This window comes from Sceloporus undulatus, chromosome 1 (genome assembly GCF_019175285.1).
Source record: "Sceloporus undulatus isolate JIND9_A2432 ecotype Alabama chromosome 1, SceUnd_v1.1, whole genome shotgun sequence".
Taxonomy (NCBI): Eukaryota; Metazoa; Chordata; class Lepidosauria; order Squamata; family Phrynosomatidae; genus Sceloporus; species Sceloporus undulatus.
This window is the reverse complement of record NC_056522.1, coordinates 160,878,561-160,894,687: the sequence shown is the minus strand read 5'-3', so window position 1 is coordinate 160,894,687 and position 16,127 is coordinate 160,878,561. Positions and strand designations below refer to the sequence as shown.

The following is a 16,127-nucleotide window of genomic DNA, read 5'->3' as shown; positions in this document are numbered from 1 at the left end:
CTTGAGCTTGAGGGAAATTAGTGCAATGATTAGATATAGAGAGATTATCTATATCTTACCTTATTTATTTTATATATTTATGTTCCTCTTTTCCATGTAAAACATTGCAAATTAAAGATAATGTCCCCATGTGCTATTTTACAAAATCATGTAAGTTGTTGTGTGATGTCAGGTCATTTCCAACCCTAAGGCAAATCTGTCATGGGGTTTTCATATCTTGGTCTCCAGAGTCATAGTCCAGTGCTCAAATCACTACACTGTTGATAATGTTAGCAGTGTATCCTGCTTAAAAGATTTGGGTTGGTCTTAAAAACCATAGCACCTATAGCTCAGAAGTGGGCAAAGGGCTATTTTTGAGGCCTTTGACCCCTCTTAGAAGTGGCATCTCACCATTTAACTGCCTAAAATTTCAAATTAACCATATTTCCCCATTTTTGGCCTTTAGGGCACTCTGTGCAGCCCCTGTAGTGCTAGCCTCCAGACCCAACATAATTGCCCATCCTTGCAGTAGTGGTCAGGCATGCTCTGACTTGACATTTATACTCATGTCTAGCTCACTCCACATCTTAAAAGCTAAAAATGACTGCCAAAATACCTCTAAATTCTCTTCTTTAAATTTGAACACCACCTGCTAAGCCCAAGGATGTAACTAAATGAGGGATGCATATATCTCATAGGCCCCATGTTTCCTTCCATCTCCTCTGTCCCCACTTGCCCCCAGTTCCTCCTCCAAAATGGCTTGGCTGAGAAAACCCTACAAATAGTTTAAATATCTTGTTTCAAGAGGTCCAAAACAGCCAAAACCACCCCATACTGGATTCATAACAGAGACTGGATTTGTAAGACCAGAAGCAAAGCAACTTCACTCCCAGTCATCTAAAGTGGTGGCATACCATCACTTTGTCTTCTGGAGTTGCAGAGTTGCTGAATATCAGCTGGGGAGGGTCTCTGGGCTCCAGGGTATGTCCACCTCTTAATTAAATCATTTCAGCTAGACCATTTTGAATCTTCCAGGTGTGTTACCATTTTGCAATGGGTCACCCTATCCATGTGTATGCAACACTGGAAGTGGTGATGTAGCCCAGCGGGCCTGTGCCCACACTCCTATTTGACTGCAGAACCAAAAGCCACCTGCTTTCTTGTTTCCCTTTTCATAATTTTTACTGCATTTTTAAAGAAAAGAAATAGCAGAGAGAGTGAAAAAATAAAGGGAAAGGAAAAAGGAAAATATGCATTGATATAAGCAGGCCACATTTCCAAAAATACATTTTTTTGAACTTGATATTTATAAAATACATGTTCATGCCCAGCGAAAGCAGCAGGACCTTCTGACCATTAAACAATAGACAGCGATTGTCTTTCCTGCCCTGGTGTGTAAATCTTTCTGTAATAGTAAAAGCATGCAAGAGACACCTCTGAGCTGGAGGTTTTTGGCTGCAATTATATATGTACTGTCTGCAACAAGTCAGCCCTGTCTACTGTTTATAGAGTTTTCATTCCCATATTGGCAACTAGTCCCTCCCTCAAAGGCTGTAGTCATTTTACACACCCCTACATTGGTGATGCTACTTGTCTTTCCCCATGCTGCCAGTTTTCCTTTCCATATTAACCCTAACCTTGCAAAACTTTCAATATTGTTTTCTTGGCCAAATGTGCAAATAGTGCCTGTTTGTGGAAGCAATAAAATCTGCATTTTATTATTTTCATACAGGTTAAGTATCCCTTACCTGGAAATCTGAAGTACTCCAAAATCCAAAATTGTCCACGTGGGTGGCTGAGATAGTGACATCTTTGCTTTCTTGTATTTGTTTGTTCCTTTGCTTTTTTGTGTTCAGTGTACACAAACTTTGTTTCATACACAATTTTTAAAAAAGATTGTATATAAAATTAATTTCAACTTATGTGTATAAGGTATATTCAAAAGATACGGTAAATTAATTTCATGTTTAGACTTGGGTCCCATCTTCAAAACATTTCATTATGAATATGCAAATATTTAAATATCTGAAATAAATCTGAAATCCCAAACACTTCTTGTCCCAAGCATTTTGGATAAGGGACACTCAATCTGTAACTTTTTTCCCTTAAAGGCCAGTGGTGGAATTGAGTAAAGGACCGGCATTTGGGAGACTCAGTTTCAAGTCCTCTTTGTTCCTTGACACTTACTGATCAACTTCAGCCAGTCACTTTTCTTCAGCCTAACCTATGTCACAGGACTGTTGAGAATAAAGCGCAGAAGAGGAGATCCATGTACACTGCCATAAATAAGCTCATTGGAGGAAAGGCAGGGTATAAGTGGAAGTAATAAATTATTATGTTCAGGGCAGCCTATTTGGCTGAATAGTAAGCCTTGGCCTAGGTGATTTAATGTTCTTGGCAAACCTCCTTGGTTCAGACATGGATTTCTTTGTTTACATTAACCTGCAATTGTATGTCCCATCACTCACATATCTGCTGCTTCTTATGTTTCCTGGTTGTTGTTGTTTTTAGCATCATTTCCCCTTCACCAGTGTAGACTCTTGACCCTCATTACCAGAATTAATTAAGGAAGTTTTTTCTTTAAAGAAGCTGCTCACAATACTGCCTTTAGCGGTCTCTTATAACGGTAGCAAAGTACCGGCCTTGAACCCCACTTTGTGTAGTGACCTTTCTGAATTGTTTTAACGTCCAGCATGAGGAGATCTTCCTATAGCAGGACACAGTGAGAACTTCACCTTCCCCTGCAACACAAACAGATGTCCAATTTGCTCAGCTAGCAATAACATTTCGGCTTCCTGTGCAGCCACAGATGTCCTTACAAGAACGAAAGGCTTTTTGGCATTTCCATTCCGTGGCAGCAGCCCAAACGATTCCCATGAACTTCCTTTCCTGCCTACATTTTTCCATTCCACATCTGTGCAGTATTTTAGGCTATAGTCTGCAGAATGATATTTAGTACAACTTAAGTAGACATTGGCATGAAATTTGAGTTTCCCAGTTTTGCTTTAAGCTTTATTTACCAAAGGGAGGGAATAAAAGTAGCATAGAGGTAGATAAGAAAGATGAATCCGCAGGTGGAAAATACCTTCAGTGGTATCAACATGAGTGCCACAGAAGTGTTCAGACTTTCAGGTATTCCACAACTTTTCGTCAGGGTAGTTGGTAGGGATAAGATGAGGAAAGGAGAAGAATCAGCCTGGGGAGTACAAGTGTTGTGACTGTGAGGTTTACAATTAAATAATAATAATTATTGTCATTGTTTAATGTTCAGTTAGTTACTGAACACATGAAATGAATGATAATGTATATTTTGAAACAGAAATATTGCTAGTATTGAATACTTGAGATGGGTAGGATATTTATGTAAGCAAATGTTAAAATAAACTTTTTATGTACATGACCACTATTTGTCCCTTAAGTTAATTTTTTTAATTGATATTTATCACTGGGGAAAGCTAGTGTGCTATAGTGATTTTTATTAGCAGACTAATACTCTGGAAGACCAGAATTTAAATCTCTGCTTGACCATGGGTATTCACTAGCTGACCTTGGGCAACCCACTCAGCCAAAAAAGAAGGCAACAACACACCTCTGAATAAATATTGCCAAGAAAAACCTAGGATAGGGTTGCCGAATGTTGGCATTGACATGAAGGCACATAACAGTATAATATTTCTTGTCTCACAGTACAATTGTGCTTGAAATCAGTCTGTCAATCGTGCTTTAAAAAGAGGAGATGTTCACGTGAAGTCTGCATTTTTACAACACTAAAATTGTTCGCCTGGACAAATGAAATCTCAAAGTGTGGCCTATAATAATTAAACTTCTATGTTACCCAGCTGTAGTGTGTAACTGAAGTAAGTTAGGAAATCATTAGCTCAACTGAAACATCAGATCAACTGAAACATCAACCACCTTCTGTGGAATAATGCACACATATATGTATTATTAAATCAAAACATTGCAGTCATTCTTAAAGGAGGAATAAACTTAAACATGTGAATGTAAACAAAAAAACTCTAGTACATTTGTTTAAAAGAGTTGAATAAACCTGTGACATGAAAAGATTAACTAAAATAGTTCATAAAAAATGTCTCCAAAAGTTATCTTATCTCACTGTGCCATCTTTAGAACCATGTACAAATCCATCTTTACATTCAGCATTTGATCAGGTGCTAGACTTCTCTGATGATCACTTAGAGCGAATTTTATCTATTTAACCTCATATTCCTGACTGCTATGACTGCTACACATCTCTACCCCTGCCCCCAAGATTGTTAAAGATTTGCATGAGTTACTTTCATCAGCTATAAATAATTATCTCCATTGCTTAATAAAACATACTTATTCCCAGTCAATTCCATTCACAACAGATCCCTTGTGCTGATGTTCTTTTCTATCATCTTGCAGGTTATTGAAGGGAAGCTGGCCCCTTTCCTTGGGAAGGTCATCAAATTTGCCACCTCTCATGTGTATAGCTGCAGCCTTTGTAGTCAAAAGGGATTCATCTGCGAGATCTGTAACAATGGTGAGATCCTGTACCCCTTTGAGGACATTTCTACAAGCAGGTAAAGAACTGTGATGCATATGATATCATTATTTTTCCATTAAAAAGAAAGGTAACAGGGATGAATCAGTCATGCCCAGCATAGTTTCCTTCTCAATGTCTTCTTCTGAGGGCTAAATAAGATATGATGTTAAATGGATTTTTGCTCCAAGGAAAGATTTCCTCCCAATGCAAAATAACAGCTTCAGCTGGGCCATTTTAGAAAGGACTGAAAGGGGATGAAAAGGTTAACCACCCACTTACCCAAATGATTCTCTCTCTGTCATTCACTGTTTGCTCATTGCTTTGAGAAAAAAATATGCCAAATGCAAAGAGGCATTTAGTGTCATGTCTAGTTTGACCCCTAAGTCCTGCAGAACTACTTTCCCCCTATACCACCTTTTTTTTATCTGGGAGATCTTCTCTGGTGGACATGGTCTGCCAATAGACACAGTGCAAATGCATTTTTTAAAAAAAATGTTTTGAGCATTTTTTTATTATGTTTTGTGTATGTTTCTCAAAGTTTTACTTAAGTGTGAGGATGGATGTGCACTTGGATCATCTGAAATTTGCCAAGTGTAAACCTGTTGGTTTTTTATTATTATTATTATTTTATTACAAAACAAAACAAATTACATTTACCTAAACCAAATAACATAAAAGATATAACATATATAACATATAACAGAAGCATCTTATCAGAATACACAGTCATCCACCATCCCTCCCTCCCCCCCCCAACCCCAACATAAATACCTTTCACTCTCTCCACTTCATTCTTCCTAAGACCTTGACAGACATTGACAAGACTTCCTTGGTCAAAACCTTTACCGTTTCATTATATTTTCTAACTGCTTATCTGTATGTATCTGTTTACAGATGTTCATTTTAAATTTTTTCTATGACTTCACCCATTACCCTTCTTACTAGCTTATTCTGATTTTTTACAGTGTAAAGTTCTTTAACTAGTCCATTCCTTCTAATCTAAGCTTACTTACATTCGTTAAATTTTATCTTGTATGTTTGGCCATTTCTCTTTTATATAATTGTACATTTTTTCCCAGTTCTTCTTATCCTGCTTTTTCTTCTCCTCTATTTCTGAAATCATTTTTGTATTTTCTCTTAATCTTTCAGAAATTATGTCTGTTTCCATCAATTCTATCAGTTTGATAATCCACTTCTCTATCTCAATATCTTTCTTTAATTTCCAATATTTTGCGTATGTTAACCTAGCAGCAGTCAACATATAGAAAATTATTTTCCCATAGCTCTTTTCTGTCTTATCCTCCAACATATTAAATAACAAGATTTCCGGTCTAAATTTTAAATCCACATATAATATACAGTCCGTCCTCGCCTTACGCGGGGGATCCATTCCGAATCCCGCCGCATAAGGCGAATTCTGCCTATGCTTGAGCCCCATTGGAAACAGTGGGGCTTGTGCACGGCGGCGCAGGGTGCAACGGGCGCGCGTGCCCATTCAATTTAATGGGACGCTCCGCCCCACGCGTGCCCCGCGGCTTGAGCGCGTATGCTCAAGGCCGCGTATGGCGCGGGCGCGCTGTATCTTTGATTCCTTTGGCTATCATTCTCCAAAATTTTTCAGCTTGAACACATTCCCACCATTGGTGAAAAAAGATACCCCTTTCCCTTTCACACTTCCAACATAAGTTTTGTCCCTTTCCATAGATTCTACATAATTTTTCAGGAGAGAGGTGCCATCTATACAAAGTTTTCCTTAATGTCCTGACTAACTGTATATTTCATTCTTTTCCCCCATGATATTTCCCATTGTCTTAATTCCAATGCTTTTTTACAATCCTTTGCCCATTTTATCATATTTTCTTCTACTAAATCTCCTTCCATTTGAAATTCCAACAATGCCTTATATAATCTAGATAATACAGCAGGTTTTTCTTGTACCATAATTTCTTCTAACTTGGTTGGTTTCTCCCCCATTTTCATTGTTCCTTTATCCATTTTGTATCTAGCTTGCATTTGATGATATAAAAACCATTCACACTTGTGACCTTCCGTTCTAATCTGTTCCAAAGATTTCATTACAAATTCTTTCCCCTTTTTTATTAATACATCTTTGTAAGTCAACCAACTTTCTTTCTTTTGGACATCGGTGTTAAACAATGCTTCATGGGGGGGATAACCAAAGAGGGGTAAATGGGCTAATCCATCTTTTATACTTTTCCCAAGTTTTAATAAGAGAAGCTCTTATAAAATGATTTTTAAAGGCAGCGTTAACTTTGACTTTTCCATAAAACATGTAGGCATGATATCCGAATCTTAAATCATGACCCTCCAGTTTTAATAATTCCTTTTCTCTTAATCTAATCCAGGCGCTAAGCCATTCTAAAATACAAGCTTCATAATATGTTCTTACATTAGGAACTGTCAGCCCTCCTCTATTTGTTGTATCTTGCATATAATTTTGTTTTATTCTTGGGTTTTACCCATCCCATATATATTTTGAGATCTGTTTTTGCCACTCTGCAAAGAGTTTATGATTCTTAATCACAGGGATGGTATGAAATAAAAATAATATTTTGGGGATTAAGTACATCTTTACCGCCAAAATTCTCCCCAGTAGAGATAATTTCAAATTTTTCCATTCTTTCATCTCCTTCTTTATCTCTTCCCACTTTTTCCAAGTGTAAACCTGTTTTTGAAAGACCAATACATATGCCAATTCTATGATTTCAGCGAAGAATGTGTGCTTTGCTTATGTGGCATTTGCTATGATTCTTGTGTCTATCTCACCTCCTAATGTAAGTACTACAGAATTTGGAGTTAATTACAGCTCTCTACCTTGTGAAATGCTGAGGACTAGGCACATGAGGCCATGTTAATCACATATCCTCTGGAAGTGGTTTAGGAATTTACTTTTAAAATGTATTAAGATAAATCTGTTATGGAGGGGGGCTAGTAACCAAGCTATCTCTTCTTGTCTTTTTGGCTCCTGAAGTGTATGTTTCCCTTTCTGGTCCATCAGCTCATAAGTAGTAATGCATTTGCAACAGTGAATAGGGAAGAACAGGGTACTCCCCGTTCTTGCTTCACACACGCCACATGGGGTCTAGGGTATAATGTAAGGCATAGATGAAGGAGATGACTGGACACATGTATACACTGATTTTCGCATGCTCACTGTTTAATTTGGCTGCTTATCATGGGGCTTTTTGTATGTGTGAATGAGCCAAACACCATAAGATAAAACATTCATATAATTAATCACAGAGAGTGCTTTTCAGTGGGTTGTCCAGCTGTGAATCATCAAGTGTAGATTTATCAAGTTTTGAACATGCATGATGTTGATCTGCCCTTCAACTTTGTTGGCACTCTGGGAGATGACCAAGATTATTTTGTTAGGGCACTCATGTTTTTCTAAACAGCTGGAAGAAAATTTCTGCGCCAGGGTAGCCAAGGCCAGGACTTCTGGAAGATACATCTTTTCTTGTTTTTATTTGCCTAGTCTTTCTCTGGGTTGCTTCCAGTTTTTTGTTTTGTTTTATGGCGAAGTCAAAGCCCTGAACATAGCTTAAATGAAGTGTGCAACATAAATATGTAATATTACGTAACAAAGCAAAGAGATCACTTGCATATAACAGCTCAGTCAAGGAAAGTGGTGAAGGAAAAGTCATAAGAACTAATATTAAGCCTATCTAGGATATAAATGTCTGAAAATAATTGTTTAGGGAAATGACAGGATGCAAAATAATTGATAGAAAAGAGCTTACTGGCCTTGGTGTTCCCAGGGAAGGAGGTGTGCCATCTATATAATATACATTACCTACTATATAGAGATGCCCTGTAAGACAATGGAGTACAAAGTCTAGAAATACCTAACAACATAACTGCTTATCAGTACAGTACTGTTTTTATGTAGTTTGCCTGCAGAATAATCTGGATTTTTAATGTGTACTGGATTTTTATTGGTCTGTGAATTTTTAATCCACAGACCAAACCACACCTAAGTTCTAAAATCTAAAAAGTGTTTGAAGAGCGTGAAAAAGTTTTCAGAGTTATATCTGAACAGTTATATCTGATTTTGATATTCCCTAATACCAGCCAGGAATTAATTTACTTATTTAATGTCTACCTTTCCCCCAGAACTGGGATCTAAGCACACAAGATTTACAAAAACTCAAAAAGTATAATATCAAAATGCAATTAAAACAATTGTAATGTTAAACACTTCTGATTTACAGACACATTAATAAAAAACACAGCAACTCTGCATTCCTTAGCAGCCAGTGTCAACATTCTACATGGATAAAATGGTCTATGTTTGCTAATTAACCAATTTGCTAATTTTGATATGATCAAATTACTTGCAAAACAATACCTAATACTTCTGTGCCTCATAGAGTAGTGGTTCAGTAGCACACTGAATTGAGTATAACACTTTATTTTTTTTAAAAGCCAGTTAAGAGGAGTATTTCTCTTAGGTCAACTAAAGACAAAAATTTAAATATTTCCCCTATATATACACTGTATAATTTACTTTTGCTGGTATGGAGCAACAGTGACTGGAGAGGGAACGCTACTGTGATGCCTGGTTTCATTTTAAAATATGCTCTCTGGCTAAGATGGACACATGGGCAAGATTTTGAATTTGGGTCTGTTAAAGAAATTATTGAATTAAAAATAGCACTCTCTCTGTCAACAACAAAACAAATCATGGCATCCCTACTCACTCTAAATTTGTACATTTCATATTAGGGTAGAATATAAATTCATTTGTGGGATGGAATAATTTGGGATGAGATAATGGGAGGACTACCTGGCAGGTGCAAATATGTCTATTATCTCAAATGTCAATGTATCAGTAGGATGTTTGTTACCTCCCAGCTTCTGTGGTAATACGGCTCTCAGAGCCATTTGCTGGGGAATGGAGAGGGTCCCTTTTGCTCTCCTGTCTTTTGGGGGGCCACTTGGGAGCGGTCCAGGGCCACTATTCAGGATGTTAGACAAGGCAATCCTTTGGTCTGCTCATGTAGGGATCTTATATTCTTGTTCTTCTGATATTAGGATCCCAATTCCATGTTTAGGACTGGGGAAAATGTGGTCCACAGCCTATATGCAATCCCCAGTCCTCACTTTTTCAGCCCTCATCATTACTCCAAAGCCCCACTGTCCCAGTTGTAAAGTGCTTATAATATAGACTATAAAGATCACCTGAAAATTTCTGCAACCCCATTTATGTACATTTTCAGGTGATCTTTATAGTCTGTATTGTAAGCACTTGCAACTGGGACAGTGTTAAAAATAAGGCAGATTGGATTTCATCCTTGATGCCTAATTATGTATATTGACTCTCAAGTAGATATGGTTTTCTTTCTAGGTATTTTGCATGTTTCTAGAAAGTGCTGTCTTACCCAAGCATTGGTAGCAAAATTCCAGAGGGGTAGCTCTGTTAGTGTGTTGTGATAGTAACAACAATACACAGATGTGTGTGATATCTTCAGCACTAACAAACTGAGACTTTTGCATTGACGTTAGCTCCCAAAATAGATGAAGATGTTTACGTTTTATCAGACAGATATTTTCCCATCTTCCCTATGTTATAATTGATGTTTTGGTATCTAAGCAGTTTTCATTAATAATGGTTCATTTTTTCCCCATAGCAGTAGAAGGATGGACTTGTTAAATCTACAATATTGAGTGCCTTTCACATACACGCATGAACTGGTAAATGTTTTGGTGTTTAAAAAAAAAGTTTTCTAATGCTTTGGCCCAAAATCAAGATGAAAATAAATATTAACTAATCTGTTTTTTGGTGAGTGTAGTGGTGCTATCATCTTTGCTACTGTCCCACCACATACCTATATTCAGCTCTGCTAAACTTAAATCAAAATGAAAGCAGCTCATTTGTCTTTTAAAAACTGAACTTAGAACTAAAACTAAAAACTGAATTTTTAGCCTATAGTCAGAAAGGTGCAACAATCGAAACGTACTGGCAGTAAAGTGCCCTGAGGAAGAGTTGTTTGTGTGAAAGATCTTCCCCATCCCCAACTTTCTTGAATTACTAATGTCTGCACTGTGGTGGATGCATTCTGTGGCTTGTGTGCCAGTGCCTTGAACTTTTGGTTGCAAAACAAGAAACACGTCTATCAAGGAGGAGAATGCAAAGCAATGAATCTCTGAGGGCAGCCTTGGTAAGACATGGCCATAGGCCGGATAGGGAGGAAAGGAGACAGACCGAATGATTTAACCGTCCTGACAGTGTCATGGAATCCTCCTAGGCGTTGGTGAAGAGGACAATTTCTGGAGGGGAAAAATGGTTTTTCTGTGGGTGTGTTTTCAGATGTGATTTGTCAAGGCCAGTCTGTCTGCTGTCCTTCTCCGGGAAGATAAATCTCAGAGCAAGAGGACACCCCTCCTTCAAGAGCTGGCGTTTCCATTTGCACTGGCCTGTTTGCTTAGCATTCTTTTCTCTCCTCTCCCCCCCCCCTTTCTTTTTGTCAGTCCTTGAGCAAACAGAGCAAATACCTGGATAATGCACTCATCTGGCTTTGAATACACAAATATTACATACCCTTTTCTTGCTAATCAGCGTGACACATTCCTTTGTTGGCCAAATGGTTCCAAAACAAACACAATCATTTCACTTAATTAGCAGGGGTTTGTGGGCTGTGCCTGGCAGGCTCCTGACATCCTGCCCAACACTGCCTAAACCCCAAGTTTGCTGTCTTAACACTGATGGAGAAGGCTTGCACATTCTTTCCTCTCTCTCCCCCCTCCTCCCATTTTGTTTGGTTTTGCATTTGTTGCTGTTGAAATATTTCCCCTTCTTTGTCTTCTAGCTGTTGAGCCTTTCAGGAGTTTGAATGGAAAATAAAAATAGTAAAATTCAAGTTGGATGTAAGAAGGTAGCCAGCATGGTGTTGTGTTTGGAGTGCAGGACTAGGACGCTGGGAGACCAGGGTTCGAATTCCTGCTTGGCCGTGCAAACCCACTGCGTGACCTTGGACAAGTCATACTCTCTCAGCCTCAGAGGAAGGCAGGGGCAAACCTCCTCTGAAAAAACGTTGCCAAGATACCCCCACAATAGATTTGCCTTAGGAGCGCCATACACTGGAAGTGACTTGAAGGCACACAACAAAAACAACAGATATGAAGGAAAGAGTCTTCTAGATTATATAATGTGTCTTAGGGCAATAGCTTGGCTAAACCAACAAAAAAAGGCTCTGAGCCTGTTGGTAATAGGATTCTCTAGTTTAGTTAAGCCTTGCTTCCCTGAAGGCCAGTGGTAAGTGTATCATGCAATAGTTGTATTGTACTGCTACATTCAGTGTAGTACGAGAATGACACTCTTTATATGCTTATGCATATTAACAGCAGTTTGCATAGGCTTTAAAGGCATCATAGTGTAATGTTGCAAAGCTTTCAGGACTGAGCTCTGTCACTGACATGGTTCAGCAAATACTTCTTTAAAACAGAGTTCTTCCTTAGGAATGCAGATACAGCTAAATATTTAGGAAAAGGAAATTCCAGGTTACTTTGCTGGTCAGTGTTGGGAAATCTTTGTTCCCAGTTTCTTGGTGTAGTGGTTTCTCATCATGTCCAGTAGTGGGAACATACTATAAGGCACTAGCATTCTTGAATTGGGACAGTGGCAGGCACCTTACCCTATCCGTTCCTGATGTCATCCACCCACTGAAGTGTAGCATCCGCTTCAGGGACTGCTCAGTATAAGCAGTTTCTTTTCCAGTGAGGAGACTCTGCCTGCCAGACTACACTCCTGCTCTTCATTTTCCTTCATAGGAGCTTCTGTTTCTGAACCTTTGCCTGCCTAGATCACATATTCACTGCCATTTTGGGAGCCTGGCCATTCTCTGTTGTCACCCAGGGGTGCTTGCTGTCTCCTGCTCTTCAGACCTTGTTGCAGATTTCTGATTTCTTGGGCTTCTGATCTCTAGAACGATACAAGGACCTTATCCCTGAAGTTACAACACAACAACCTTATCCCAGGTTTCAACACAACCATCTTATCCCTAAAGTTACTATTCTGCCATCAAGGTCCCTTTGTCTTGCTGACTTTTACATTTTAGCGCCTGTGCCTGTGAACAAACCCTTTTTCACATGCAATGGTTCACAAGGCAATATAATTTTTTGTTGTAAATTCATGACACCAGAACATATAGAAAATGAAAGAATAGGTTCATGTGGCCCATTAACTACCATGCTAAGAAATCCTCTTAAATACAATGTGGTCACTAATTTTTAATCACCTCTGTGGAAATCCACTGTGTGCATGTATGCCCTGTGAATCAAGAACCACAGAGTCCTTTCACAGAGTCGATATGCTAAACGTCATTAAAATGGAGGAAGTTAGCCAAGAAAAATGACCACAGGTAGATCATGCAAATTGCATTTTACAACATATATTTTAAGGGGGAGGCGTATACCAGCCTGCTAGCATTTGGACCAATGCACCGCTTTGAAAAACAAAGAACAGAAGTAGGGAAGGACAGGATGAGGATGCAGGTTAGAGGTAAGGAGCAGGGAGGGTGTTAGGGAAATGGCAAGGCAGGGCCGTGGTTGCTCTGTGCAGTAGGGATCTTCAAAGTATAAAAGCACAGGGTGAACCATGCCAAGGGTAACATAGATAAATCTAAAATAATAGCAGAAAGAGATATAAATAAAGTTAAATTGGGTATACAGTGGACCCTTGTTATACATTGGGGTTTGGTTTCAAAATCCCCCATGAATAACAAAATCGTGGATGCTCAAGTCCCATTAAAATATAATGACATAGCAAAATGGTGTCCCTTATAAAAAATGGAAAATCAAAGTTTGATAGTTGAAATTTATACTGTACTTTTTAAAAACATTTTCAAACCATGGATGCTTGAATCCGTGTATAAAAAACGTGTATAAGAAGGGCTGACTGTATTTATCTTGTTGCAGCATTAAGGTAACACAAGGACCTCATTTCCCAGTGGATCACAAATACTTGGAGAGTCACCGAGGATACAGGGTCTGCCTGGTCAATAGGGCTTTGGTCTCAGATTTAAAGTATGGAAATGCCCTCAATGTTAAACACTTCACCAGGCATATGAGGTGCTGTTGCAAAGTTGTCCAAGATCACAACGTAGCAAGCAAAGGTCCCTGGAGCCAAAGAGTTTCTCTCTGAAAATAGAATTTGCTTTAAAATGAAGTCTGTCCTTGGACCTTGACTATTTTGAGGAAGGAAAAAAACAAACATTCAGAGATAAAACAGTGGGAAACTAGCTTAGAGCACGAGGATAAAGAAAAGTATTTACAGTTGACTAGATTGGAGATGTAAAATTTCTGAACATTTTTAAGCCACATGGAAGTGAACACTTTCCTTTGTATTTTATTTTTAAGAAAGAAAAACCCAAAAGTTTTCATAAAGACTGAAACAAAAGTGATATTCGTATCATTTACAGATAAAGTCATCTTCTTACTTTAGAAACATGAAATATATCATGTGTAATTTTTTTTTTTTGGTGTAAAATAATCATGTTTGGTATATTATAAGTGCTTTTTCAGGCAATGATTATAATTTGAATCTACTTATCTATTGTTACAAATGGAGCTAAAAGGTTTTGAACTGCAATGGAGCTAAAAGGTTCTGAACTTACCAGATCTATAAGCAACTTCTTTGGCTTTGCAAGTTTATTAGGAGCATATAAAATACAGTGGGCCCTTGGTATCCACTGGGGTTTGGTTCCAGGACCCTACATGGATACCAAAATTCCTGGACTTTCAAGTCTCATTTAATTCAGTGGATAGTAAAATGATATCTTTTATATAAAATGGCAAAATCTAGGTTCGTTTTTTGGAATTTATATATTTTGTTAATATTTTCAAACTGCAAAAGTTTGAACCCATGGATAAGGAATCCGTGGATACAGAGGGCTGACTCTATAATAAGAATAGAAGGAACCATCAACATTAGTAAAAGAAAGAAAATAATTGTACCCCCTCTTGTCCTCCCTCTACAACGTCAAGCAGACATAAGTACTCATTCTCATAGAAAGGGAATTAGGAAAGGGGAGCAGAACCAGGAATTACAGTGCTCTGCTACTGTATGACAGCGCTGGACAATTTTGCAGGGCTAAGGAGCTACACTGTCCTAGAGGATCTTGCATTCCTACCATACCTCCTTCTGAATATATATATATATATATACACACACACACACACACACACACACACACACACACACACATACATACATACATACACAGTATATATATATATATTTGGGCCCCAGGTGTTACGAACACGACAAAATGGTGGGCCATTTTGCCATGTTTTTGGTCCCCTCTGGGCCATTTTAGGCCCAAGAGAGATGTTTCCTCCAACAAAAAGTAACTCAAATGTCTTGCATTTGCCAGTCTGAGGAGCAGGCAACATCCCCCCCCCCATGCACTTTAGCAAAAGAGGGGGGGAAATCTTGTCTTGACTAGTTTTGCATAGTCAGAAATAGACATAACACCCTCCTTTCCATGAAAAGAACTAAGAAATATAAAGCAAGAATGATCTGATACTGTAAACAGTCTGACGTAAAAGCCATCCTCTCACCTAGTTTTTAGAAAATATTGAGGGGGGGGCAATAAATATATGAACATCTTGTCTTACACAGTTTGTTATTATGGAAAATATTCCATAATCTCATTTTTTCCTAATTTTTCTTGGGGGAAAAAGACTTTCCCCTTCAAATTGTCCCAGGTCTTTGCATGTCTAGCTGGGACAGAAGAAGTGAAGATGTTCACTTTAGAGCAACTTTGGTCTTCCAGATGTTTTGGACTTCAGCTCCCAGAATCCCTGACTGTTGGTCAAGCTGACTAGGGTTTCTGTGAGCTGAAGTCTAAAACACCTGGAGGACCAATGGTTGGCAATCACTGCTTTAGAGATTCAAAGGTGCTTCCAGCATCAACACTGTATGAATAAGCCAGACAGTGTCCCACCCCTTTTCACCCTTTTGTAAGCCTGGAAAGCTAAACAAGACTGCCCAGGAATGAGTCTGTCGCTGCTTGTTTAAAGGTTTTGCTCAGTGTCATTTTCAAAGCAACAGATGCTTTCTCCACAATGCCATTGTATTTATGCCTCACAAAGAGATCTGAGAGGAAGAGAATAAAGGAATATTCATATTGAGCCTCTTTGGTGAATAAATATCAGAACAGATGTGTCCTTGGAACACCCTTTTTCCCAGCACAAGGGCATCTCTTTGCCCTCAGGGATGTTTAGAAAGGGGGCAAGTGGAATCCTAGGGGGGGTAGGCTTATGCAAGAGAAGAAAAGGTGGCAGAAATGTGGGCATTGGCTGAAATTCTGAGAACCTATTTCTTTGTGACTCTGTATAGAAATCCTGCTGTGCATTAGACTGCAGCCAGAAGCTTCAGGTGCACTTAGGTGGGGTCAAGGAAGCAACACCTGCTGAAATTCCCTCTTCTACAGAATTGTTAAAGGAATAGGTACCCTGTCCCTCTTATTTCACTTGGCAACTCTAGGTATGTTGAGCCAGTGTGGTGTAATATTTAAGCACTGAGTTACGACTCTGGAGACCAGGATTCAAATTCCTGCTCAGCCATGGAGACCCACTGTGTGAACTTAGG

At 38.6% G+C, this 16,127-nt stretch overlaps 1 protein-coding gene across 3 annotated transcripts in view; it reads left to right on the top strand.

Moving 5' to 3' along the window:
- Nucleotides 1–16,127, top strand: part of PLEKHM3 (pleckstrin homology domain containing M3) — a 93,545-nt gene that overhangs the window by 73,247 nt on the left and 4,171 nt on the right. For all 3 annotated transcript variants that reach the window (XM_042460448.1, XM_042460458.1, XM_042460466.1), the window contains one exon: nucleotides 4,390–4,547. In XM_042460448.1, the coding sequence (XP_042316382.1) occupies nucleotides 4,390–4,547 (158 nt within the window). The remainder of the gene's footprint in view (nucleotides 1–4,389; nucleotides 4,548–16,127) is intronic.